This window comes from Vigna radiata, unplaced genomic scaffold, assembly GCF_000741045.1.
Source record: "Vigna radiata var. radiata cultivar VC1973A unplaced genomic scaffold, Vradiata_ver6 scaffold_149, whole genome shotgun sequence".
Lineage (NCBI taxonomy): Eukaryota > Viridiplantae > Streptophyta > Magnoliopsida > Fabales > Fabaceae > Vigna > Vigna radiata.
In genome coordinates this window covers 924,815-951,013 of record NW_014542731.1, presented here as the reverse complement: position 1 = coordinate 951,013, position 26,199 = coordinate 924,815, and the positions used below count along the sequence as shown (strand labels likewise).

Here is a 26,199-nt window from a genome sequence, read left to right as displayed (position 1 = left end):
TAAATCTTTAAATAACCAAGAATTAATTATATTTATAATAAATTTGATACATAGGATTATATGCATCACCTTAAAAAGGAATATTAAATATACTATATTTTATGTTAATTAAGAAAACGTAAACTTTTCATATTATTTGATATTAGTAGATGTTATTGTATTGTTTTTTAACAATATCTTATATTTACTCTATTTATGTTTTTTTAATAGTATTACCTGTATTATAGAAACGAGGAATATCCATCGTAGAAATGAATAATAATAACACGTTTATTCTCTTTCTTTTCTCTCAAACTCTGTGTTCGTAACCTTTCTTTTCGCCCAAACTCTGTTCGGTACCTTTCTTTTCTCCCAAACTCTGTTCGCTACCTTTCTTTTCAGTAACATCTTCACTTATTAATTGATTTTAATGGTTGACCATGGCATGCGTGTTATTTTCCAAAATTAAACTACATTGTTTAATTTATTTCATAAATTAAATAAAATGTTTAAAACTAGATGAATTAAATTAATTTTACTTTCGTAGAATTAAGAATTTTAAATTGTTTAAAATAATAGTTTAGTTTCCGTGAGAAAATAATTTAAATTGTTTAAAATTAAAGGAAATAAATTATTTAAGTTTTTAAATTGTTTAGATTACATGGACTAAGTTATAAAAATTACAGGAATTAAATTATATATTTATTCTTTAGAGTAAATTATAAAATCTACAAACTACTAGGAAATGTGTACATGTTGAATTGATGTTTTGTATTTATTTGTGTTGAACTTAATTCAACTTATTCAACCAGTTATTGACACAAAAGGCAAAAATATAACTGAAATTTCGACAATATTATTAAGGTTGAGATAGATATATTTGTGATTACAGTAAAACAACAAAGATTTTGGAGTAAATAATTGTGTTTTTTCATTACATTTTATTACTAGATGCAATAGAGAAACTTTCATGTTAATTATGTTTCCTATAATTTTAACAATTACATTTAACAAGTACTTTGACAAATTAAGTATGAAGTAAATGAATACATAGACATGAATTTGTTAATATATTCAAGATTTTAGAAACACCAAGTTTCCAATACATACATATAAATGAATAAATAAATAAATAAATAAATATATATATATATATATATATATATATATATATAATTCCGTGCTGTTGGATCTATCAAGGAAGAGATGCTAAAAAACAGTGACTCACACCAATAATAATTGTGGAAAATTTTTATTAAATCTATTTTACTCTTCAATCCATTGTGGATAATTTTTATTAAATCTTGGTAATCTTTAAATAGGTGCAAATCGAACCTTAGGCTAAGTACAAATAATAAAAACTGACAATAAAATATCAACTTACTTAAAAATAAAATTTGCTTATTTTATCATAAAATAATATTCTACTTAGATAAACAGAAAATTACAACTACCCATTCCTATTTTATCTCTATCAAATCAAATATTACTTGACCGAAAACTAATAAAATAAGATTTAAACAAAATAATTGATAAAACTTTAATATTTAAGTTTATTCCAACACATTTTTATTTTATTTTGTATGCTTTATTAGTCGGCTTTTGTTATTATACGTAGGTTTCGTTGGCAGTCAAATGTCCTTTTATGAAATGACTAACTTTTGGTGTGAATTTACTCATTAAATTTCTTGTGTTACATCACTTTTTAAACCTTATTATTGAAGTCGCTATTGAGTTTTAGCTTAAAGAAAATTCCTCAACATCTCTTATTAGTAATATTTTTTTTTAACTTTTAGACTTTTGTTAATCAGTATCCCAAGAATAGTATTTAAAAAATAAATAAATAACTCAAAAAATCATAAAACGCATTTCCCAATCACAATTACTTTTTTTTTTAAATTCTTAATCACCATTTACCTCCTTTATATTAGTTATGCATGTCAGTTGAAGAAAGATTTCCAAAATAATTATTCCACTTTTTTCTTATTAATTTCTATTTATCTCATAAGCGTATCTTTTCTACTTCTGTTTTCCTTCAGTATTTATTCCTCCTATTCCTTTATTTAATGTTTCACTCCTCTTCAAAGCAAAAATAAGGTTTCTTTGTACAATTTGTGTTGGTTAGGTAGCCTGTGTAAACATATGAAAAAACTGATGCCTGCGTAAACATAAATACAGACCACATCAACAGTAACATAAACTAACTTTAACTCAACGGATGTCAAGACAAGAATAAACGAATTCATGTTCAAGAATTTAAAGGTACTTTAATAAGAAATATTAGGCATTGGAATTTCTTATTCAACAAAATATAAAGATGTAATTGAGGTACATTTATCGGATTCAAATAACTTAACTGCTATTTACTAAATGGTACAGAAATAATTGATGAAACTCAATCCGAATGATCTGGCCTTGGTTTCCCTCATATACCAACTTTTTATTTTGTTCTTTAACGTTTTATTCACCCAATAACATGCAACAAAGACACTATTTCAAATGCAGAGATTTGCATAAGCTTGCTAAAGTTGAGAAGACCAAGAATTTGAATCAAGCCAGTTATATGCAATAGGGCTCAGAAAAGCATCAGGAATACCAAAGGAACTGACCAAGGCAAGTGCATGTGGTCGAAGTTCAGCGCATAGTTTTGGCACTTCTTTCCTCACTGCATAAGCATTCTCTTTTGACAAGTATCCATATCGAAGAAAGGAAGCATCTTCATCCACACTTATCACAGCATACAACGATCTCAATAGACCCAACACATTCTACACAGAAGACAAATAAAAGTAAAGAGATCTATTAATGGATATGTTACACATTTTTACCCTACAAATAATTGCACAAGAAACACATGGCGCTGTAGCAGTACAAAAATGCTAACATAGTCTCCACAACACACCCTTTAGAATATACTGTATTGAATACTAAAGTTTGAGTTCTATTCAGAAAAGTTACGCTAACAATAGATTAAATATATTTTTGATTCCTTTATTTTTCGTGACAATTAAAATTAATCCTTTTTTTTTTAAATTTTGGATCAATTTAGTCCTTTATCTTTAGAATTATTGAATTTATTTCTTTTAACTAAATTTTGTTAAATTCATTAGATGTTTCAAACACGTTTCTCAACTAACATATGTCAATCAGTGTAAACTACTCAAACGTTATCATGAAAGACAATTGAAACATCATGTACTGGTCGACCGGGTGAACCGGACGAACCAAAGAAATCACTCCAAAAGCCACACCAACAATAAGAATTAAGATCAGCCGGAACGGCTGGACGACCATGCAAAGCACATTGACCATGTAAAACCTAGGACCGGACGGTCGTTAAGAGGTTAAACATTGATATGGTTAATTAAGATAAGTTGTGATTATTAAGAATGGACCTAGATTGGGCCATGATTAAGAAATCACTAAACACGGCCCATGATAAAAACCTATAAGTAGCGAGCACGGGGGATTCTGAGCATTTATTACACCATTAATATTGCCTCTTACTGACTTGAGCGTTGGAGTATTTATGACAAGTACCGACCAGACGGTAACAAATTATAGACCGGATTCTTAAGCCAAAGAGAGCCAGGATTGGAAGATCTCGAGGAGAAATTGTGTAGGTCAGAAGTAACTCGTCTCCATACCGAAACACATCATATAAACTTAACAAAATTTAATTAACTTATTTCTACAAAACTTAACAAAACTAAATTCACTTATTTCTACAATTGAATGACTAAATTGAACCAAAGTTTCAAAAAGAAAATAATTTCAATTTTCACATAAAATTAAGACACCAAAAACATATTTAACCCTTCTATTAATACTCATGCAAAAAAAAATTATAAATAAACATCTCTCCAATAAATTTCACTTAAGTATTATTAAAATCAGCTTGTGAAGAAGTTACCGTTCCTTAATTCCTACAAAAAAAAAAATAATAATAATTTTAACTTGAAATAAATTTTGCTAAAAAAATAATTTATCTATTTTTTCAATGAATTTTAATAGAAAAACTTACCCAAACAAGGTCTTGCTAAAAATCACAAAAATTGTGTGGATCCCAAGTCTTAACAAGTCCAACTAGTGATTTTGTAATTTCTAGCACAACTTAACCAATAGTGAATGTCACGGCGTTTGGAGCCGGACCGATTTAACCAGGAACTAGTTTCTTATCCGGTTTGATTTAGTGCAAAGCAAGTAATACATAAACCAGAAAAACCGGTCCAAAAATTGGTCAAACCGGTTCAATAAAAAATTTAATAAATTACAATTTTAACGTTTTAATCTTATAAAATAGAAATCAACTTAAATATTAGTCAATTTCTTTATTCTAGATATAATTTTGCTATTATTAATAAATCTTGGAAGTATATTATTGAAATTTCAATTTGAGCATGATGCACTTATTTTATTTAAACTTTTTTATATATATTTTAATGTTAAGAGCCTGTGAATTTGTTTTATTTTAGCTTCTACAATCATAAATTTATGATATTATACATCTTTAACATTACTTTTGTGTATTTTTAATGAATTTTATTAATAAAGGTTCAATTCCGGACCTCGGTTAAACAAACCATTCAACCTTGATCAAGTGCCATGACAGGATCAATGACTTCCAGATTTAAATAAATAGTAAAAAACACGTTATAGAGAGCGTTTTACCAGTACTATTTTATAGCAAGCAGTAATATAATTTACCTTCAATGAACAAGCTGGTAAAGTTGACTCGACATCAATGAAGGTTTTCAGTATTGCTCGTTCCGAGAAAGCTCTGCCCAAGTCTTCTGCTAGCTGATAACTCTGGAACAGAAAAGTGTTCCAAATTTAAACACAATGAAAAGATGGAAGGAAAAAACAAAAGGACCAGGTAGAATCCTCACTAGAATGAAAGCAGACTCTTTACTTTCTCCACGAGCTTGGTATTCTACCACCTCTTCAGCAAAGCGCCTCAATAGGTCTCGCTCTCTTAGGTGGAACAGATCAATCTGTGTGAGTGAGAGGCAATGTAAGAAACAGATAGATGCTTCTATATGGCTTCTCCAAATTTCAACAGGCATAATCAAATGATTACCTGAAATTCACTGCTCCTAATGGTTGGAGTTGTTAGGTGAGATGGGATAGCAGGCAAAGGTTTGTTCATGTGCTCTAATCCTAAACCACTGAAAGGTTTGTTTTGCTTATGACATGTTACGTATTCTGCAAAGAGTGCCTTGCTAATCTGAAATGTAATGAAGAACACGTGAAAATTCATTCACATTCAATAAAATGGAAAGAACTAGCCTAAATTTCACACGAATTTTCATGCTACTTTTAAGTCTTCCAGTGAGCATGCAAAAAGTAATAGCTAGAAAGTCTAATTGAAAAAGGTTATCCTAAAAGAAAAGAAAAACGGTTGGTTATAGAAGCCTAAAGTCAACTACACAATTAAAACAAAAATAGTTCTTTAAACATAATAAGTTACGTTTCATCAAATATCTCTATAAAGAAATAAAAACAAATTGTCCCTGACAAAGGATACACTAACCTATACCTTTTTGGAGAAATCTCAATTAATAAAAATCAAAAGTCACAAGGATCAAAATTCTAACATCGGAACAAAAGGCCTAAGTACTAATTTTAGAAATCAAACAACCCAAAGTTAAATGCCTTTTGATGAAGGCCCATTTAGTATCCTAAGTTGGATTTTGTATAACTATTTCATATTAATTACTATGTTAGGTTCCTCTGTCTAGAACCCACTCACACACAAGCAATTAGGCACATAACACCCAAAATAGAAGAAAGAATGATCAATGATTGTATTGAAAGAAAGTATACAACCTATGTCATGTGAGAGCATAACCTCCCCCTCAGGAATAATGGATTCCTGTCAACTCTATACAAAACAACTGACTGCTTTGCACAACTATTCAATTAGCTATTTATACAATGCTAATACCCCGCTCCTCCTAACTGCCCAAACAGTTAGGCATCCCCCTTTCTATTCTTTCACATAAACCCTCCAACTCCTAACATTACACTCCTCTTCTTCAATAACCTTGTCCCTAAGGTTGAGCTCATGATGATCCTAGATAGTCACCAAGTATATAACTCCAATTCTCACAAACCCGAATTGTTGTTCCAGAAGAATCCCAATGAATACCAGACTCAACATGCTAGCAAGGAAATGAATGATCCCAACGTGTAACCAATTGCAAATGACAAGTCTCCATCCTTGCTGTCCGATAACAACATTATCACACTGAAGGGCTCCCATCTTGGTCAATGTTGAAGAAGAAAGACCAAGCAACAAATTCTCCTGCATAGGTTCAAAAGAGAACCTTCCATGGAACTTGGCCACACAGCCACCTTGGAAACCAGGGTTATTCTTGGGACAATAATTGATGTACATGGAAATAACAAAAACAACAATATTAGCAACCACAAACAAAGGAACCAACCATGATGTTCCTGGTTCTCCCACCTCCAATCTCAAGATCTCTTCTGGCCATAATTTTTTTCCTCTCGATCAAACCCAATTTCCAAGTCTCAAACTTTATTTTGTAAGGTTGCTTTATATCAGGAGGTGGTGGTAAGCCTTGCATCTCTCCAAGTGCACGATAGTGCACTTGCAGCACCTCTTCTAAATTAACTTTATGTGATTCTGTCAAATCATCAGGCTACTCACAATCCACCTGCTTCTCCACTAAGCATCTTATCTGAATCCTTTTACCCTCTAGGTAATACACAATGGTCATCTCTCCCCAATTAATCACTATTTCTCCCAACTTAGCTAGCCATGCAACACCTAATATGACATCGACCCCGCCCAAATCGAACACATAAAATTCTTCCTCCACGGTAGCTTCTTCCAAATTGATTCTAACCTTCTCGCAACGCCCTCAAGTCATCCTCCGATGCCCATCACCTAGACTCATCGGATACGGTGGTGTGTCGGTTATGGGAAGTTTCAGCTCCTCCGTCATCCTTTGATTGATGTAGTTGTGGCTTGCACCACTATCTATGAGTACGACCACGCTTCGTTCTCCGATCTTCCTTGTCAGCTTCAAGGTTTTGGGCGATGTCAACCCTTCCGCAAAGCAAACTAACAATTCCATGGGCTTCTCCTCCTGGTCTACTACTTCTTCTCCAATGTCTCCCTCCTCGTCTTCCGCTAGCAGCAGCACGCGCAAGCTTCTCTCGGCGCAGCGGTGGCCAGGAGCAAACGGCCCCCCACATCAAAAACACCTGCCTTCCTCCTTCCTCTTAAGGAATTTTGGGTATGTAACATTTCTCACCATTCTTTCACTGTTATCGTTTTCCCCCACGGTGTTCATCCTTGCCGTCGAATTGGTTGCGACTCCTCTCCGCGTCGACCCCACACTCTCAGCTCCTCTGGACTGGTTCATCGTGGGTCTAAGAGGTTCTGATCGCACCACTACCCCCGTCAATCGCGACCCAGACTAGTTAATCTTGAACCCATTCCAGTTGCCCCCCTTCACGCATAACATCACGTCCTCCACGTCGCGAGCGACACGCATGGCCACCATCAACTCATGAGGATCTTGGATCCTCACTTGTCCCTTGATGTCCTCGCGTAATCCGACGAGAAAATAGCCCAAAACTTGTTCTTCTAGTACACTCTGGTCTGCCCCATCAAAATCTCGAATTCGCGAACGAATTCCTCCACCGTCCCTTCTTGGCGCAGTGTCGCCAATCTCTCAAACACCAGTTGATCAATGTTGTCTTCAGGCCCTCCCAAGAACGGCTCTTGGCCTTTTCTTTCCAGAATTTGAACCAGTACGCTGCACTTCCCTCCATGCTAACGTAAGCCAGTTCCACTTTTTCTTCGTCTTTGTTCACCTTCTGAATTTCAAAGAACCTCTCTGCCCTATTGATCCAACTCAAGGGCTCCACTCCTTCAAATCTAGGCAAATCCACCCTTTTCCACCACGGTCTTTGATCGTCATTACATGCTCCACCTCCTCTGCCTCCAGTTTCCCCCACATGTCGAAGCGGATTTTCATTCACCGAACTATCGTCAGAATGCCCTCCACGTTGTTGGCGTTCGTTCCTAAGATCCTCATTATCTACTGCAAATCCCTTCGTACCGCAGCTAATTCAGCTTTCATTCCCTCCATGGTAATCTCTATCGCCTCCAACCTTTCCTTCCTATCTTTATCCATTCTTGCTAACGTGCCCAATTTGGTATCTGACAGGTCGGACCAAATTGTTAGGTTTCTCTATCTAGAACCCACTCACACACAAGCAATTAGGCACACAACACACCCAAAACAAAAGAAAGAATGATCAACGATTGTATTGAAAGAAAGTATACAGCGTATGTCACTATGAGAGCATAACCTCCCCTTCAGGAATAATGGATTCCTGTCAACTCTATACAAAACAACTGATTGCTTTGCACAACTATTCAATTAGCTATTTATACAATGCTAATACCCCACTCCTCCTAACTGCCCAAACAGTTAGGCATCTCCCTTTCTATTCCTTTTCACATAAACCCTCCAACTCCTAACATACTATTACACTGCTTAAAAGTCAAATGAAAATAAACAAAAACAACTTATTAGGAACCAATTAATGATTTGCACAATGAAACCAGCTCATCGTATTACCTGGGTTTGATAATAAAAACTATTGTGCTCGATTATTAATCAAATTTCATATTTAACTGAATATTCATTTTACCTGCTGCATCAGAACATTGTTGTCCCCCTCAAATGTCGATTGCACATCAAATTCACCCATAAATTGACCAACACGATTTTCAGATTTAACTCCTTGGCCTCCGCAGGCTTCCCGACATTCCTAGTTCAAGCATTAATAGAACCTTAGAGAGGGAAACAGCATACAATACTACCTATCAAACCCCAGGAAAAACTTACCTGGAGAGTACGCATATTATTCCAAGTAAAAGTAGCCTTGTATGCACTAGAAATAATATGAATTGCTTTGTTTGACTTCGGTGTTCTTTTAACATACATCATTTTGAGGTCATTTGCAGAAAAACTCATTGCATATCTGAACCAAAAAAGTAAAGAAATGAACATATAAGGTATTGTCTTGGTCTATTTATATTCAATAATTGGTTAAACTAGGGTATCCATACGCGAAAATGACCACTATACTTTTGTAAAAATTAACTAGTCCTGTAATATTGAGCATACTTTTAAAGATTGTCTTAACATTTTGGTAAGAAAAACAAAAGGCAACTCACATTGAGGAATATATTCAAAATGGAAAACCTAAGCTTCAGTTTCCCATAAAGAATGGAATCATTTTTATTTTTGAGGTCTGATCAAATAGATATCAAAATGCCTGTAACTAGAGGACTTACACCTTTGCAAGTAAAGGTAACAGACGCCGTTGATGACTAGGGTAATCAAGCAGTAAAACTTCAGGCCCATCTGGTGTCATGGAGAATGCCCGCCTTGACAATGCATATCTTATAGCAATGGCCAAGCTAATCTAAGGACAAATAAATGACACGATAAGTTAAGATATCAAATGTTAAATGAGTTAGTTAAATACAAAGAAAATAAAATACATAGACAAACATGAAATCCACAAATATAGATGGTCTCACTACCTTAGACATGTAAACAGCACTAACAGCAATAGTAACCCGACCACTGGTTAGAGGGGCTAAGAAAGCAGCAAACCTCTGTCACAAGAATAACATACAACAAAAGATATGTGAACAAGCTTCTCAAAGGGAATAAAGAAGACCACAAGGAGAGCAAAGATAATATCATCTCTCTGTAAAAGCAAATCACCTGATCAACATTTTTTATGGCACTCAAATATTGACCAGTTGGGGAAACATCAGCCACAGAATTCAACAAATTCTCCCGTGGTATCCTCACATTATCAAACCTGAGGATCCGTATCCAGAGTTTCTGAGATCATTCACTTATATGAAATTCATTTTTCAGACACTTATTTGAAAATGCATATATTACCAGATACGGCCATTATCAACACCATTTAAACCAATTTTGTGACCACAATCGGCTATTCGAATGTTAGGACATATGTTTCCATCTGAATCCCTGATTTGGGCAATGAAAGCATGCACCCCTTGATTGCTTCCATTTATATAGAGCTGTGAAAAGACTATAGTATGTGTAGCATGCTGGATAGGAGAACAAGTTAATAAAAAGAGGGTTAATATATACAAAGTTGGAGCAGGAGAAAAATATGAGCACCCAATCATATCATGTCTAGGCTTTTAAATAATTATCATTTATACAAAAAGAATCATTACATTTGCTGCACCACCAATCCAATACTTCTGACCAGATTCACATGGAGTATTGACTACAAATTCTCCAGTGTTTGAATCATAAGTAGTGATTGTTTCAATTCCTCGCACCTGTAAAAATTAGTACGGAAAGAATTATTAAAGGTGACAAGGAAAAATCATAAGAAATTAATTGTGGACCAAATTAACACAACTAATGTAGCAACCTTCACATACATTACTTCCATGGCCCAATTCAGACATAGCAAAACAACCCTTCATGTCATAGTTTTCAGTAGCACTTAACCACTTGTCATGATGGCGCTTGGTTCCCAAAAACTTCACGGCCCCGCCCCTGAAATCCATTATCCATCATTCAGTTCTTTTTTTCCAAAATGCCGCACCAAAAAAATAAGAAAAAAACAATAGGAGAAATTAAACTAGTTAATTTATTTACGTTTCAATTCCTCCAAGGGCTTGCGTGCTTTAAAGGGCACAGAATATCATTACACTATAGGTCCTGGAAGTTTGTCTGGCAAAGGACGTGTTCATTAGAAGAAAGTCCAGGTATGTGCTAAAAGTCAAAAGCTTTCCTTTACAAGAAGAATTTGAACACTTGAATTCAACCTTCAGAACCCTCTCCAAACAAAATACACACAATATACATAATCAAGGCTTGGTCTCACTAATGCAAGACCATCAAGTTTTCTTCGTCAAGAACATAGTGATATTTAAACTTAAAATTCTGATTGAAAAGCAACCTCTTATAGGAAAAGTGTAGAAACATGTAGCGTGAGCTTTGTCAGATATTAAAATATACATAACCCTTCATAATTGGTTTGAAACATAGAACAAGTGTAACTAAACCAAATCATAAAAGTTTAATCACTGCTGCTTCCATCATTTTAAAAAACAATTAGCTTGAAAAAGGTACTTTAGGGACCAACTTGATATTGTTTTCTAACTTTTACCAACTCGAAGAAAAAGGAAAAATCACGTTTGTGCTCCTTAAAAGTGTTTGGAAAAGGATTTGCAATCCGTTAATCACATCAGTCCCACCATTACAAGTATGCAATACAGCATTATTCGTGACATTAGTATATCCTCCCTATCATTGCTGGTTGGTTACTTGTCAGCACAGCTTTAGTTTACAATGTATTTGGAACAACTCAATGAATTTTAACAGCTTCATGCATTTCGAAGCCCCCATCCAAAATGAGTGTTGTACACAGAGCTGAGAAGAGAGGGAATTCTAGTAATCACTTTTTCAATTTTAGAACCGCTTACTAAATTTAGTAGATTTTTTAGGATATTGCAGCCTTTTCAGAGACTAGTGCCAGCAACTACAAAATGTTACACAATTCATCCAACAATACCTAACTTGAATTATATAGCTACCAAACAATCAAATCCAAATAACAAAGTGTTGAACAGTGTGTGTATAAAAAGCCTAACTTGAATTATATAGCTACCAAATGACAAACCTAACTTGTATTTTTTTGAACTCGGTAAAATAAATTTTTGCATGTTAAAATTAATCTTTTAGAAAGCTAATAAAAATTATTTCTGCAAATTAATTTATGCAAAAGCTAAATGTAGGAAATCGTATGAATATTTTGACTTTCTTCTCCCAAAATACTAACAAAGAAGTCCAAACTGATGGTTGTCGTAGCAATGGTTTCAGATGAGTTGAAATTATAAAACTATTCAAACTACCACTGCATAGAAATTAAGCTCTTATTCAAATTCCCACTACTCTCAAGAAGAAAACGATAGAAAAAGAAAAGAGAAAACATAACCAACCAGAGGAAGTAGTGAACCCCAAGCTTAACAGCAAGGGAGTGATCATACATCCCTATAACCTCATGGAGCGCGAGTTTCCTCAGCTCCTCCTCCGGGCCGTCGCCAGTGAGCCACCCTCGGAAAACCCCTCTCTCCACAAGATACTCGATGCGCCTCAAGGTGGCTTCGCGCTGCTGCTCCATGGACTGGTTGTAGTCGGGGCAGACGAAGATTCTGCCGCCGCGCTCGCGACGGTTGAAGAGTGCGCTCTGCACGATAACGGAAAAGAGCCAATCGCGGTCCTCCAGATTGTGCCCGTCCATTAACCTCCGCATCTCCCGCAAGTCGAACGCGAATTCGTTGGAGAGCTCGGGAGGGGAGTAGCTCAGGCAGCGGTGGGGCTGAATAACGGATGAATGCGGCGGTGCACGACGGAGGAGGTGGTTGGTTAAGATCTCGGTTCGGCGGGAGACGCGGTGATCCATGGCGAGAGAGCTGGGGAATGGTGGACGGTAGTTGACGACGAGCCAGAACTCAGTGAGTCTATGAGAAAGAAATTACGTGTGACTCTTTTCTATATATATATATATATATATATATATATATATATATATATATAATGTATTAAAAAGTCGTGTTAGAAAATGTGGTTAATTTTTTTCCAACTACATAAGCTAAATTATTTCGTAGATATATGTTTTAAGGATATTAATGAAAAATTATTAAATAAAATTAATCAATAATTAAATTTTTTTATTTTAATTTTAATAAGTTGTTTAATTATACTTAATATATTTTTTATTACTAATGGTCCTATAAAAAGTTCTTCTATAAACATATTTTAATTAAAAAATATAAAATAATTATTTCATAAATCATGTTTCTTTAGTCTTAGTTTGTACTTATTTATTATCTCTATATTTTCTATTACGTCAATCCATTATTGATTTTTTTGGTTATGTGTAATACAGAATGTTTGGTAATCAACAACTAAATGCGGGTTCTTCTATTAATTGAAATTTATTAAAAATCATAAATTTTTGTTTAACATGTCTTAAACAAATATCTTTTCCGTTTTATAATTTTTAGTAAAATTTATATTCTTAACAAACAAATTAATCTTTAATTTTTATATTTTTATGTTAGGTTCACACTTTAAAATTTAATATTTATTCACGGCCATTTAATTTCTCTCTCATCTTATCATAGTAGCACATTTTAGACTGTACTCCAATTTTCTTAATTTAATTATGGCTTAAATATGTTTTTAGTCTCTATACTTTGAAGCGATTTTGGTTTTAGTCTCTCTTTCAAACTATAGTACAATTTAGTCCTTCAATTTTAGAAAACTCTGGTTTTAGTCCCTCTTTCAAACTATAGTACAATTTAGTCTTTCAACTTTAGAAAACTCTGGTTTTAGTCATTTTTACCAAATTTTTTAAACTTTATTTGCTGTTTCAAGCACGTTACATTATAGCATTTGGATTGTTTACACTGTTTGACCAAAATCGCCCCAAAGTATAAAGACTAAAAACATATTTAACCCTTTAATTATTATTACTTATTAGAAAAAAAGATGTAATCCAAATTATTTCTATAATAATTAAATTAATTATCTTCCACTTTTATGTCGTGTTATTGGTGTGAAATACTTATAAACTTCAATGTTGGTTAATCTTCGTCAAAAAAAAAATCTAAATGACCACTTTTAATAAAAGTTTTCCTTCTAGAATAGTAAAATGCATGAACTAGGTTAAATTATTATAAAACTTAATTAAAATTCAATAAAACTTATATGTTTTAATAAATTGAAATGAATATATTAAGGAAATTGTTTATTTAGTTAAGATATAATGAAAATTGTTTCAGGGTCGAGAATCTTCACAAAACATTCCTTCATATTTTAAGTTTGTTTATATATTTTTTATCATTTTTAGTTAAGATCCTTTCTTGTTTACATTCCAAACGGTCCGAGTATACTTGTCAAAGGCATTTTGATGTTCAAGTCAGTGATTAATCAAACTGGGGATCATAATAAAATCTTAAATTCACAATAAATATAATCATCTACCTCCTTATCTTTGACATTTATTTATAAGTTTCTAGATGGGCTTGTGATTAGTGAAATCCTAATCACGGTCCAATCATGGCTCATTACCTACTAAACAACTTTTACTAGTAATTTTGGTTAGGAACAATTTTTAGGAGTCTTCACTACTGGAGGTCATTTGTCCGGTCCATCTGTTCAATTTATTAAAACATATAAGTTTTATTGAATTTTAATTAAGTTTTATAATAATTTAACCTAGTTCATGCATTTTACTATTCTAGAAGGAAAACTTTTATTAAAAGTGGTCATTTAGATTTTTTTTTTGACGAAGATTAACCAACATTGAAGTTTATAAGTATTTCACACCAATAACACGACATAAAAGTGGAAGATAATTAATTTAATTATTATAGAAATAATTTGGATTACATCTTTTTTTCTAATAAGTAATAATAATTAAAGGGTTAAATATGTTTTTAGTCTCTATACTTTGGGACGATTTTGGTTTTAGTCTCTCTTTCAAGCTAAGGTATAATTTAGTCCTTCAACTTTAGAAAACTTTGGTTTTAGTCCTTTTTATCAAATTTTTTTAACTTTATTTGCTGTTTCAAGCATGTTTCATTATAGCATTTGAATTGTTTACACTGTTTGACACATTTTTGCTTCAATGTTAATTGAGAAACGCGTTTGAAACAACAAATAAAGTTAAGAAAATTTGATAAAAAAGACTAAAACCAGAGTTTTCTAAAGTTGAAAGACTAAATTGTACCTTAGTTTGAAAGAGAGACTAAAACCAAAATCGTCCCAAAATACAAGGAGTAAAAACATATTTAACCCTATTTTAAATTGTGTTCACTACAATATGTTATATTAATTATTTACATTTATTATATTCATATTAATATTTTGCAAATATTTTATAAAATGAAAAATATAAAAGTTAGGTCCAAATTTCAACTATATTTTTAGCATGGATAAAAATTAGGTTCAAAATTTAGTTTATTAAGACTCAAAATTTGACTTAAAAAACAGTTGGTTATTCTTTCGACAAAGGGTGATTTTTGGATTTTTTTTAAATGGTTTAAAAGGAAAAACTGAGTGTTAATATTTTATCATATTTACAAATATTTATTATTATGTTTTACGAAGTAGTCTGTTGAAAAAAGTTTCTGTCTTGTAAATCTTTTATTTATAATTAGTTTAATATTTTTTTAAAAAAATATTATTTCACGTATCTAAATTTTTTACATTCATTTAATATTATCTTTATTTATTTTTTACTTTTTAAAAAAAATATAAAAGTTTACATTTTTATAATTATTTGACTTTTTTATTACGTATGAAATAAATGTAAAAGAGTGTCATGATACCATTATTCAATTTTAAAATAATGTTTACGTAAAAAAATGAATATAAGTCTGAATTCAACTCTTAGGAAAACTCTATTCCAATTTGGTTACGTAATGCTTAAGGGTTAGGTTAAGTGATGTTTGAATTGCGATCACAAGTTATCTGAAAAGAATAGAAAGTCAAAAAATGCAGAAGACGTGCTTCTGCGTAAAACTTTCACGATAATATTTTTTATGGTTTGCAATATGAACATTACAACAACAAAAATAAAGTATTATATTAGTTTATATTTTTGTGTCTATTATTTTACCAAGATTATATTTTATATAAGGAAATATTGATTTTGTAACGTTATAGCAGTATAATTTGATTAATTAATTCAATTACTAAATATGTTATTTGTTATGCATAATTGTTTTTAATATCTTTCAAAGTTGAGTTTTTATCTGTTGTTATTGCGAAATTCCACACGACAAAAATATTTCTAAACAATGAACCTTCTATAAAGAAATTTAAAAGGATGAATATTTTGGTAAAGCTATGTCGTGAAAAAGTAAATTGAGGAACTATGATTTTAGTTAATCTTTTTGTTAATTAAGTAAATTTGTTTGAGCGAGTCTTCACTCTTCTAAGCATTTCATAGTCTTTCAAATTCTTCCTCAAATATAGGTCAAGTTATTGAATTTTTGAGAAAGAATACAAAGTGTTGAATAAATAATTGATCCCTTAGTTGTCAATAACTACATATATATATATATATATATTAAAATGTATTCCCAATATCTTTTAATTAAACAATTTAAAATTCAAAATAAAAATCTTAATTAGGAGAATTTATTTTGAATTTCAAAGTTTGTAGGTACAGATTGAAATTCTGGGAGTGCAAAATAAAAATGCTGAGACCTCATATTTATTGATCTCCTTGTTGTATTGGATTAAACTTTGTCATTTGGACTTATCTATAGATTAGAATGTTACATTTATGACAATTTCTTTTTTCACCTTCATATACGTTTTCTCACACCTCCATAAATTTGTTATTCTTAATTCTATAGTTTAAAATATAATTTAGTATTATGAAGTATATAATTTAAAATACACTTTTATTCCGTATTTTAGAATGTACAATCTGAAATATATATTCTTATTTTGAAATATAAAAATGATATTTTAAAATATACGATCCAAATTGTATTTTTTACTTTTTATTTTGAAATGTATTATTTTAGATAAAATAAATAATTTATTCCAGATTTAGGAACACAAAAATTTATAGAGATGGAGGTCCAGGAAAAATGGCCTGAATCTATTCATACAGTCTTCTTTTCTCTTCAACTCATTCATTTTATTTGTTGACAAAATTTATTTTTGTGCTCTAGAAATATTATGATATATACCATTGTTTCTATAATGCATAAGTTAATTGCAAAACCCTACTCTTCCAAACCTTATTATAGGACACCATTAACCTGTGATTAAAAAATTATAAGTAAGATATTGATATTTATAATTTTTTTTTAAAATATTAACCTACCTATTTTATCTTTAACGATAAAAAGAATAATCTTTTCTTTTAATTAAAAATATTAATTTTCATGATAATATACGTGACATAAGAATAGAAAAAATAAGTAAATTACAATTTCGATTATATATCTCCTCATAAAATAGAAACTTTGAAACAGATACCAAAAATATTTAACGAGAGAAAATAAACAAAAAATAAAAAAAATATATATAATTGAAAGTATAAAGTATGTTATAAAATAATGGCTTAATAGTATCGATAGTTTCAATTTTTATGTTTTGTTCGAAATGATGCTAATTTTTATAAAATGTTTAATGTAGTTTTAAAGATTGTAATTTATGTTCAATTTAGGCAAATGTTGTTTAAATGGTTAAGCGCCAAATGTTCAGTTCTACAATCAATGACACATCATCCTTGACACGTCATCATCATTTCCTATCTCCATAAACCCTAATTTTCCCCAACTCATAAACCCTAGTCACCACCTAACCCTAACCACCACCGCCACGGTCATAGCCAACCACCATCTTCAGACCTCCATCATCTTCTCCGTCCAGCAACCACCTAAAAACACCACCCATGGCCACCTACCAGCACCTTCATTGACACCACCCGTGCATCCAACAACAATCACCACAGAACCCATTATCGCGGCGAATCAAATGAACCCAAAACGAAAAAACAAATTCATAGAAAAAGATCAAGAAAGGACCACCCCTAATCATGATCACTAGAACCAACATCCTTCCAAAGAACAAATAAGATACATACTCTAAAAGAAAATTCCAAGTTCAGAAACCCTAACATTCCCAATCTGAACACTCATCCCCCACTTCATAAAACCCAAACTTGCAAGGAAGAACAAAATCCCTAACCACTCGCAAAACAGAGAAGAAACAAAAATTCCCCAAACAATTTTGAAACTAAAACCATATATTCCAATTTGCAAAAACCAGATAACACAACAAAAACCCCCAAATCGAAACCCTCAATCACGAGTCCTATTGCCGCAAAACCGCCTAAGAACGGTGAGCTTCTCGCATCGCAACAACGTTGGAGATTGAACCTTCGCAAAGGCACTGCCACTGCAACCCTTACCGCGTCGTGAGAAAGGAGTTCACTCTCGTTTTTGCGAAACTCCGACAGACCCACCATGGTCAGTTGGACCATCGCAAGCTTCAATTTTCCTCTGGCGGCGCATGCATAAGGACGTCTTCCCCCCTTGCATTCTGAAACCCTAATTTTTTGGGTGGGGAATAGGCTACCATGTGGCAGCCCCTCATTGACTGCGTCATGTTTCAGACATGACAGGTCAATAGTTAAATGACATGTCATTCACTTATTGCACAGTTGGACAGTTGGTCATTAACCATTTAAACAACCTTTGCAAAAAGGACTAAATTGAATACAAATTACAATCTTTAGGACTACATTGAACATTTTAAACAAAGCTAACAAAAATTAAGACCATCAATGCTATTAAGCCTAAAATAATTATATAAAATTTCTAGAAAATTGCTTTTAATAAAGATCAAAGAGAATATTTTGGTGAGATCTATAAGAAGTGAAAAAGAAAATATACACCAGATATGGCATGAGAGAGACATCACAGATTTCAGAGAAGAATGAAACAAACGCTGCTAATCACTTTATATAAGTTATTCCATCTTCTGATTGTGTTGTACAAGTTTTGATGTAATTTTTTTGTTTACCAGTACCTTATGCTAGTTTAGATGATGATGATGATGATGATGATGATGATGATAATAATAAGGGTTAAATATGCTTTTAGTCTCTATACTATCAAGTGGTTTTTGGTTTTAGTCCCTCTTACAAAGTAAGGTACATTTTAGTCCTCCTCTTTAAAGAAACTTTAATTTTAGTCCTTCAAAACTAACACCGTTAACTTTTCGCTGACTTGGCTAACGGTGTGTCAATGTTTCATGCCACGTTGTAAATTGAAAATCTCTGATTCTCAAACTTGACTCTCTAACCAAACCCGCTCCACTCTACGGGGTGCATCCCTTCACCACTCCTTGCTTTTGGAAAATATTCAATGCCCTCACTGCACAAGACCTATTTCTAAGAACATGGTGGTGACGGCGCGAAGGGTTCGTCGCAACACTCACAATTTAGGGTTCGTCGCAGCACTCGCGATTTGGGATTTCCCTTGGCCGTTGTTCGCGATTGGTTGGAGCGAACTTTGTTTCTGCGTTTCTGCCTTGGTTTCCATTTCCTGCAGGTTGCCATGGATAGTGGCGTGGTGTGCGGAGATGGTGCGCGAAAGGCTTCTGGTGGCACTATTGGGCTGTTGTTTCTGTGTTTGATTAGCGTCCATGGAGTTTGGATGAGAACGAAGGTGTTGTGGTGGCGGCTTCAATGGAGTTTATGTTCGATATCGCATTTTAGTGGTGCAGAGGTGGCAAGCTCCCATGGAGGCGTAGCTGTTGACGACGACGACTTGACTTGCCGGAAGTTTCATTCATTGATTTCATTTAAACATGATTTTTACTTGTTTAAATTGAAATGAAGAAATTCAAGAATGAGTTGTTCTCTGATTTTATTGTTTAACTTAATATTTGTGTTGCTAAATGAGATGTTCACAAGAGATCTCTATTTTTGTAATGTATTTTGATATGAAAAGTGTTGAAAATGGAGCTTGGAAGTTTCATCACACTACTAGGTTTTGACTTTTCATTAAAATATACAACATGGCAAACGTTAGCATCATCAGATGTGGCAAGACGTTAGCCAAGTCAGCAAAAAGTTAACGGTGTTAGTTTTGAAAGACTAAAATTAAAGTTTTCTTAAGAAGGAGAACTAAAATGTACCTTACTTTGAAAGAGAGACTAAACCCAAAAACGCTTGATAGTTAGAGAACTAAAAACATATTTAACCCTAATAATAATAATAATAATAATAATAATAATAATAATAATAATAATAATAATAAATTAACAGAAAGAAAAGGGCAACAAGAGAAAAGACTAGTATTGTTATGTTGTGCAAGTAATGCAATTGCTATGAGATGCTGCCATATCAAGAAGCCATAACTCTTTCAGAATTGAATAACACTAACTATCTATCAAAGTTTTTGTCTTGTTCCAGTGGAATGGAAACTGAGAAAGAATGATGAGATTGTAACAACTTCTGAATCAATCAATCAATCTAAGAACCAGAAGTAGCTCTCACTCAATACAAAACAGCAAATTCTGTGTATATCTAAGGGCAACATGACATCATTCCTATGAACAAACCATGCTTACATGAAAAGAAAAGAGAGAAAAAAGAAAACAACAAACTTGGCAAGATATGAGGGAGAAATTACATAAAAAGATAAGTGTAAGTATTAAAAGCTTTCACTTGGTTGCTTGAATCATGCAGAAATAGATATAGCATTGTGGTGCAAAAGGGTTGCGAAATTATGCAGAGCAGCATCCAGCCTTTTTGACAGCTGAGACATCATCCTTGGAGCCAACATTGATGGTCTGGCCCTTAGGTAACGCTGCAGGGTCATCTCCAATCTCAAGAGTCTTCCTACTAACAACACGATATATCTGAGTCAGCACTTCTGTGAAGGCATTGTCAACATTCAACGACTCAAGAGCAGATGTTTCCATGAAGAATGTGTTTTCTCGCTCGGCGAATGCCTTCGCGTCGTCCGTCGCCACCGCTCTTAGGTGGCGCAGATCCGCCTTGTTCCCTACCAGCATGATTACAATGTTTGCATCTGTGTGATCACGAAGCTCCTTTAACCATCTCTCCACGTTTTCAAAAGTCACATGTCTGGTAACATCATACACAAGCAATGCTCCAACGGCCCCTCGATAATACGCGCTTGTTATTGCACGATATCTGTGGGAAATACCAAAAATCAGACCTGATATGTGCAGCATTATGATGGAATGACCACCTCATAGGCAAAAATCATTGCAAGTGTAGACTTCAAAGTAAAGCTAAGTTACAAAAAAAAAAAATCATTGTAAAAGTGTCTTGAAAAAACATTGAATCTTTCAGCTTCTTTTAAGTTTGACATCATGTTAGTCCCTTCTCAATCACGAAAACTGATATCAAATACATTGCAGAGCTAGATTGATGTCATTTTCTGCTGTTAATAGACTAAATTGATATTAACTTCTACAGTTAAGAGACTAAATTAATGTCATATGTTGCTTTAGGGTCCGCATTAATGTAACTATTCGTTACTGAAGAACTAGACATTAATTTTCTTTGAAGGACCAAGGTGACGTTCTTGAATCCAGTTTCTCTGCAAGGTTTTTTTGTACTGTCCTCTGCTGTCAAAATACACTACTTTTGGTATATTAAAAAGATTTTTAAAACATCAACATCAATGTATTTTAAAAACACAGCATAGGACAGCCAATAAAAAAGAGCAGAGAATCCAAATTCGAAGTTACTTATACCTTTTGGGGACTAAAATGGATTGGCTTCCTATACATCTTGTGAGACAAAGTTTGGTGGTTGTTGCTATATTTAGTACAGCCAAAACTGGCTCCTTTCCACTATTACTGTGTTGCACCATTTTGTGCATATGTATAGTATACCATTCTCATTGGCAAATAAAACCTAACCAAAGGATCACATTAAATCACACTCCCAGATAGAAATAATTATCCTTGTCCTACATTACACTTCATACAGCTACCATATTCCACCTCATTAAGTATTTCTCAGAAAATTTGAAACAGTCATATTTTAGATTTAATCACTCACATACAAAAATCTCAGTCTCATTTCATTTCAAAAAAGTGCCTGACATATGAACCAAATAAAGCAAGCCAAACTTGAGAAGTCAAGTTGTTCTGTCGACTTTTTCTGAAGGGAGCAATGGTAAAGTAAGTCATTTTCAATGTTGATAACATGCACATAATTTGTTATGCATGCATATGTAATAATATCAACATTTAATTTTCCTGATAAACAATTAATATTATTTTATCTTCTGAAATGAGTTACTCACTTTAAAGGAGTCAGATCAAAGAAAGAAATGAAGATTTTGTAAGAATCAATGGATCTGGAAGCAATAGACATTTTCACACTCATCCATTATTTCACACATACATTTATACTCTAAATTTTGGACCACTCTTCAATAATTCATCCACAGAACAATCTTAAACCCATTTCATTACTTTTCAGATTCATCAATTTCATGATTTCAACAATTTCAGAATACGCATCCACAGTACCATAAATAGCATGAAATAGCAAAATTCTCCATACTATAACAAAAAGCTCAATGAATAATCTCATGCTTGCATACTTAAAGATACAAAAAATAAAAAAAGTTAGATCAAAAGCAAGAACCCCACAACCACAAAAAAAAAACAAAATCTCATGTTACCTACATAATTCATCATTGCAAAATCAAATCACACACCATTATTAAAAAAAACAATAACAAAACACATTAAACTTTAATCAAACCCCCACAAAACTATGGTCCACCCAATGCAGCCCCAATCATCAAACAACCAACCATACCCTATGTTTGCTAGGGTGGAAGACAATAAAAGGAAAAGTTAGAAATCTAAATTGAAGAAAAACCAAAATAAAAATACTAAAAATTCAATATTTATGTGCCAAAAGAAAAACGATCTTTTCCAGACTCTTTCTTTCTTTTGTTGCATCTTTATTTTCATTCCCCTCGTTCAAATCCAAAAAAAAAAAAAGAAAATAGAAATCTGATATGAGATGAAATTAAATAGTTCCGTCCCAAAATAATTTGAGCAGTCACTTTCGAAACATAATTACCCACTAAACATAAACGCGTTTTTTTTTCACGAAATTTTAAAATCTTGGTTACGTTCACCGTAAGAAACCAACCCTTTCCAAACGTCTAAAAAGACAAAAATAGAAAAAGCAGTGACCTTTCTTGGCCCGCGGTGTCCCAAATTTGCGCCTTTACGATCTTGTCGTCGACGTGGATGCTACGGGTGGCGAATTCAACGCCAATGGTGGATTTAGATTCCAAACTGAATTCGTTCTTCGTGAATCGAGACAAGAGGTTCGATTTCCCAACGCCGGAGTCTCCGATCAACACCACCTTGAACAAGTAGTCGTAATCATCGTCCGCTCTATACGCACCCATTTTCCCTCTTCCTTCTCACACGATCCGTGCCTTCAAAAGATCCTCACTTGATGGTTTTTTCTTCAATTCTCTTGCGGGAATTCAATTGGGTCAGTGTCTATGAACCCTGCAAGTTTCAGCATTGGAAATGAAGAAGAGAGAGAAAGAGGATGGTGTTGATGTTGTAATGGCAGAAGGGTATGGAGGGAGAAGCATTCAAAGAAAGAATGGAATGAATGATATCAAACGATCATAACAATCAAAATGGCTTTGCTTCCATTTACCTTTTTCACCCTCATCCATACATCTTATTATTATTTTTTTCTTTTGGAGTGAGAAAATGAAGGAAAAACCTTCAAATTTAACTTTATATTTTTGTGTGGATTTAACTAATTGGAGTTTAATATAATATTTAAGAGTTTAAATATTCATTTATGATTAAATAATATGTAATGTAATTTTAAAAGCTTTTTAACTCATCCAAAGTTAATTAAAACAATTTAATATCAACTTATTCATATATATGATGATATTAATGATATGACTTTTGGATAATTACTTTAAAATTTAGTAAACTTATTTTTTATAATTTTTAATTGGGTAATTGTGTAAAAGAAAAACTATAAAATTTAAGTACATATATTCTTTATTTATTTATAAATAATCTAGGTTAAATTATAATTTTATTCTTCTAAATTTCTTCACCATATTTTTTCACTTATACATTATTTAATATGTTACATTTTATAATAGTGTATATTAATAATTTTTTAACTTTATCTTTTAAATTTCAAAAATATCATTTCACGGGATAACCATACTTATCGAACTTATTGAATTTACGAGATGACCATAATTATCTTGGACAAATTTAAAAAATATTAAATTTATTTATGTAAATATTATTTTTTAAATTTATTATTATTAAAAAATAAATTAAAAAATCTCACACGGGTCAAGATACTAGTACTCATGGAAAAACAATCCCAAAATAGGTCATGAAAAATATTAGGTTAGAAGTGTAATTGTGAAACATTGTTTGTAATATTTGAATTTTGCTTACCATATATAATTATTAGAAGCAAAAATAGAGTAATATTTGGTGGAGCTAGAAATCATGGTAGCCTTGTGACATAAATAAAAAGTGTCACTGTACTTTACTAATGTAGTTGGAGTGTTAGCTTGGAATTTAAATTCCATTCTTCAATGCTCATTCATCATTAATAATTTTGCTGTTCATTGATGTGAATCCAGCTTCTTCAATGTCACTTTTGTTTCCCAAATTTCATATATTTAAATTAAATTTTAAAATGTTGTTTCAAACATACGTTCAGAGTAATTTCTAAAGTAAATTTCTTAATCCAACTTCCATTTAAGAGTAAACTTGATTTCAGGTTAATATACAATAGAGATGTTAAAGCAATGGTAATCCCTGTCATCGTGAGTTTATCTATAAAAATTGTTTAAAGAATAAAAAATAATATAAAAAATTATTAACTATAATTAATTTATTCGTTAGATATAGTATAATTTTTTTTTGGCTTTCATAAATATTTATAGAAAAAAAATCATGAAAACTAGTTCTGTAATATCTCTAGCAGAAAATGTTTAGCACTTGTTGTTTTGGATTATTCGAAATAATTTTCCTACTGGATTAGACGACACTTCAAAATCATTTAAAAAAATTATCTCTTTAAGCAACTTAACTTTAAAAATAATAAATTATATGGTATATAATAATCAAATATAATTTTAAAAAGTATAAAATTATAAGTTGTCTCAAATTTTTTAAAATGTTTTTCATAGGAGCATAATTATACACAAACCCATCAATTTCTTTTCTTTATAACAATGTAACTTAATAGAAACCATAAATTACTATTTTTAATACATGAAACCTATCTGTATTACATAATAAACCTTTTTTCTTTAAAAGCTTTGAATATCGATGTGTATGACCGAATCCAATATAAAAAAACAACTATATATTTGCAATTTAATTTTCATGTTTTAGTATAGTTTTTTTCCCACCACCAAAATATATTAAGAAAACTAAGAGTCATCTCGTCTAAAATTCGATAACATTTTGATCACGTTTCAATTATTAATTAAATATTATAATCTAATAACTTTAACTAATAATAGAAAATTTTAGACTGAATTAAGATTTTAGAAATTTTCAAATTGAGTCTGAGTCTAAAATTTTTATAATCTTTTGAGTACTAAAGTAAATTATATTTTTCATTTGAATCACTATTTTTTATTTTCTGTTAAATAGGTAAATTACAAAAGATTAATAAAAGTTTAATTTAAAAAATTAAATTTATCAGGAAACTTAATAAAGTCAAAATTTTAATAACCTGTCTCAATTTTTTTAAGACTCACTTGCAGTCACGTGGCTGTGAATTTCTAACTAGGCTGCTGCTAAATTTAACATCTGTTATGTGGTCAATGAATTAAATAACACAATGCATTGAAACATTTGACCCTTCCGCAGAACCTAAGAGAAAAGCACAAGTCAAGAAAGACGTTCACTTCAGTTTTATAGCAAAAGTAGATACAATAGATTATGACCATTTCTAGACATTAAATACTTTTCAAAGAGAAACTATATGAAGAAACTTGTTGAAAGTAACTTATACATAAACTACTTTTAACATAAGAAAAATCTCATTCATCTTTTTTAGAAGGTCTAAGTCCAACCATGCCTTAAAAAGATGGTAAACATTGGCTTTTGTTTTGGTGAGGACAAAGTAAAGGAAACGTCAGAGTAAACCATTATTACAAAGCAGATACAGTTTAATCTTTTGAACAAACGTTTTTGATATTGCAGCATCACCATGAGCAACTTGTTCCATGGCCAATTATTAACCTCTATTGTGGAAATACAAAATTGAGTTAACTTATCACTACAAAATAATGTTGTAATATGGGATAATACATGTAGAATCTTCTTAATTATAAGATATAGATACACAATATTTTATTTTATTTTATTTTTTCCTAGGTTTTTTAGTTTCCTTATTTTCCTTTTTAGGAGAACTAGATTATTACAAATAGAAGGTTTGAGAATGTATTTTTCATGATTGAGAATAATAATAAGTCTCATTTTCAACTTGGTGTCAGAACTCCTATCTTAGGGGCTAGATTCCGCTGCAACAAAGCGC

At 32.0% G+C, this 26,199-nt stretch overlaps 2 protein-coding genes across 2 annotated transcripts; both read right to left on the bottom strand.

Annotated features, from left to right (window-relative positions):
• Positions 1-2,240: 2,240 nt before the first annotated feature.
• On the bottom strand, positions 2,241-12,580 carry LOC106780644 (acyl-coenzyme A oxidase 3, peroxisomal). The gene is made up of 13 exons (XM_014668941.2): positions 12,035-12,580; positions 10,469-10,586; positions 10,256-10,363; positions 9,951-10,123; positions 9,765-9,864; positions 9,578-9,652; positions 9,326-9,456; positions 8,874-9,009; positions 8,677-8,796; positions 5,060-5,206; positions 4,869-4,973; positions 4,687-4,788; positions 2,241-2,747 (listed from the first exon to the last, which is right to left on the bottom strand). The coding sequence occupies exons 1-13, from the start codon at positions 12,496-12,498 to the stop codon at positions 2,502-2,504; spliced, it is 2,025 nt and encodes a 674-aa protein (XP_014524427.1). The 5' UTR covers positions 12,499-12,580; the 3' UTR covers positions 2,241-2,501.
• A 7,371-nt stretch (positions 12,581-19,951) lies between these two features.
• On the bottom strand, positions 19,952-23,337 carry LOC106780642 (ras-related protein RABA1f). Its single transcript, XM_014668938.2, has 2 exons — positions 22,833-23,337; positions 19,952-20,796 (listed from the first exon to the last, which is right to left on the bottom strand). Exons 1-2 carry the CDS (start codon positions 23,051-23,053, stop codon positions 20,364-20,366), a joined length of 654 nt encoding a protein of 217 aa, XP_014524424.1. The 5' UTR covers positions 23,054-23,337; the 3' UTR covers positions 19,952-20,363.
• Positions 23,338-26,199: the final 2,862 nt, after the last annotated feature.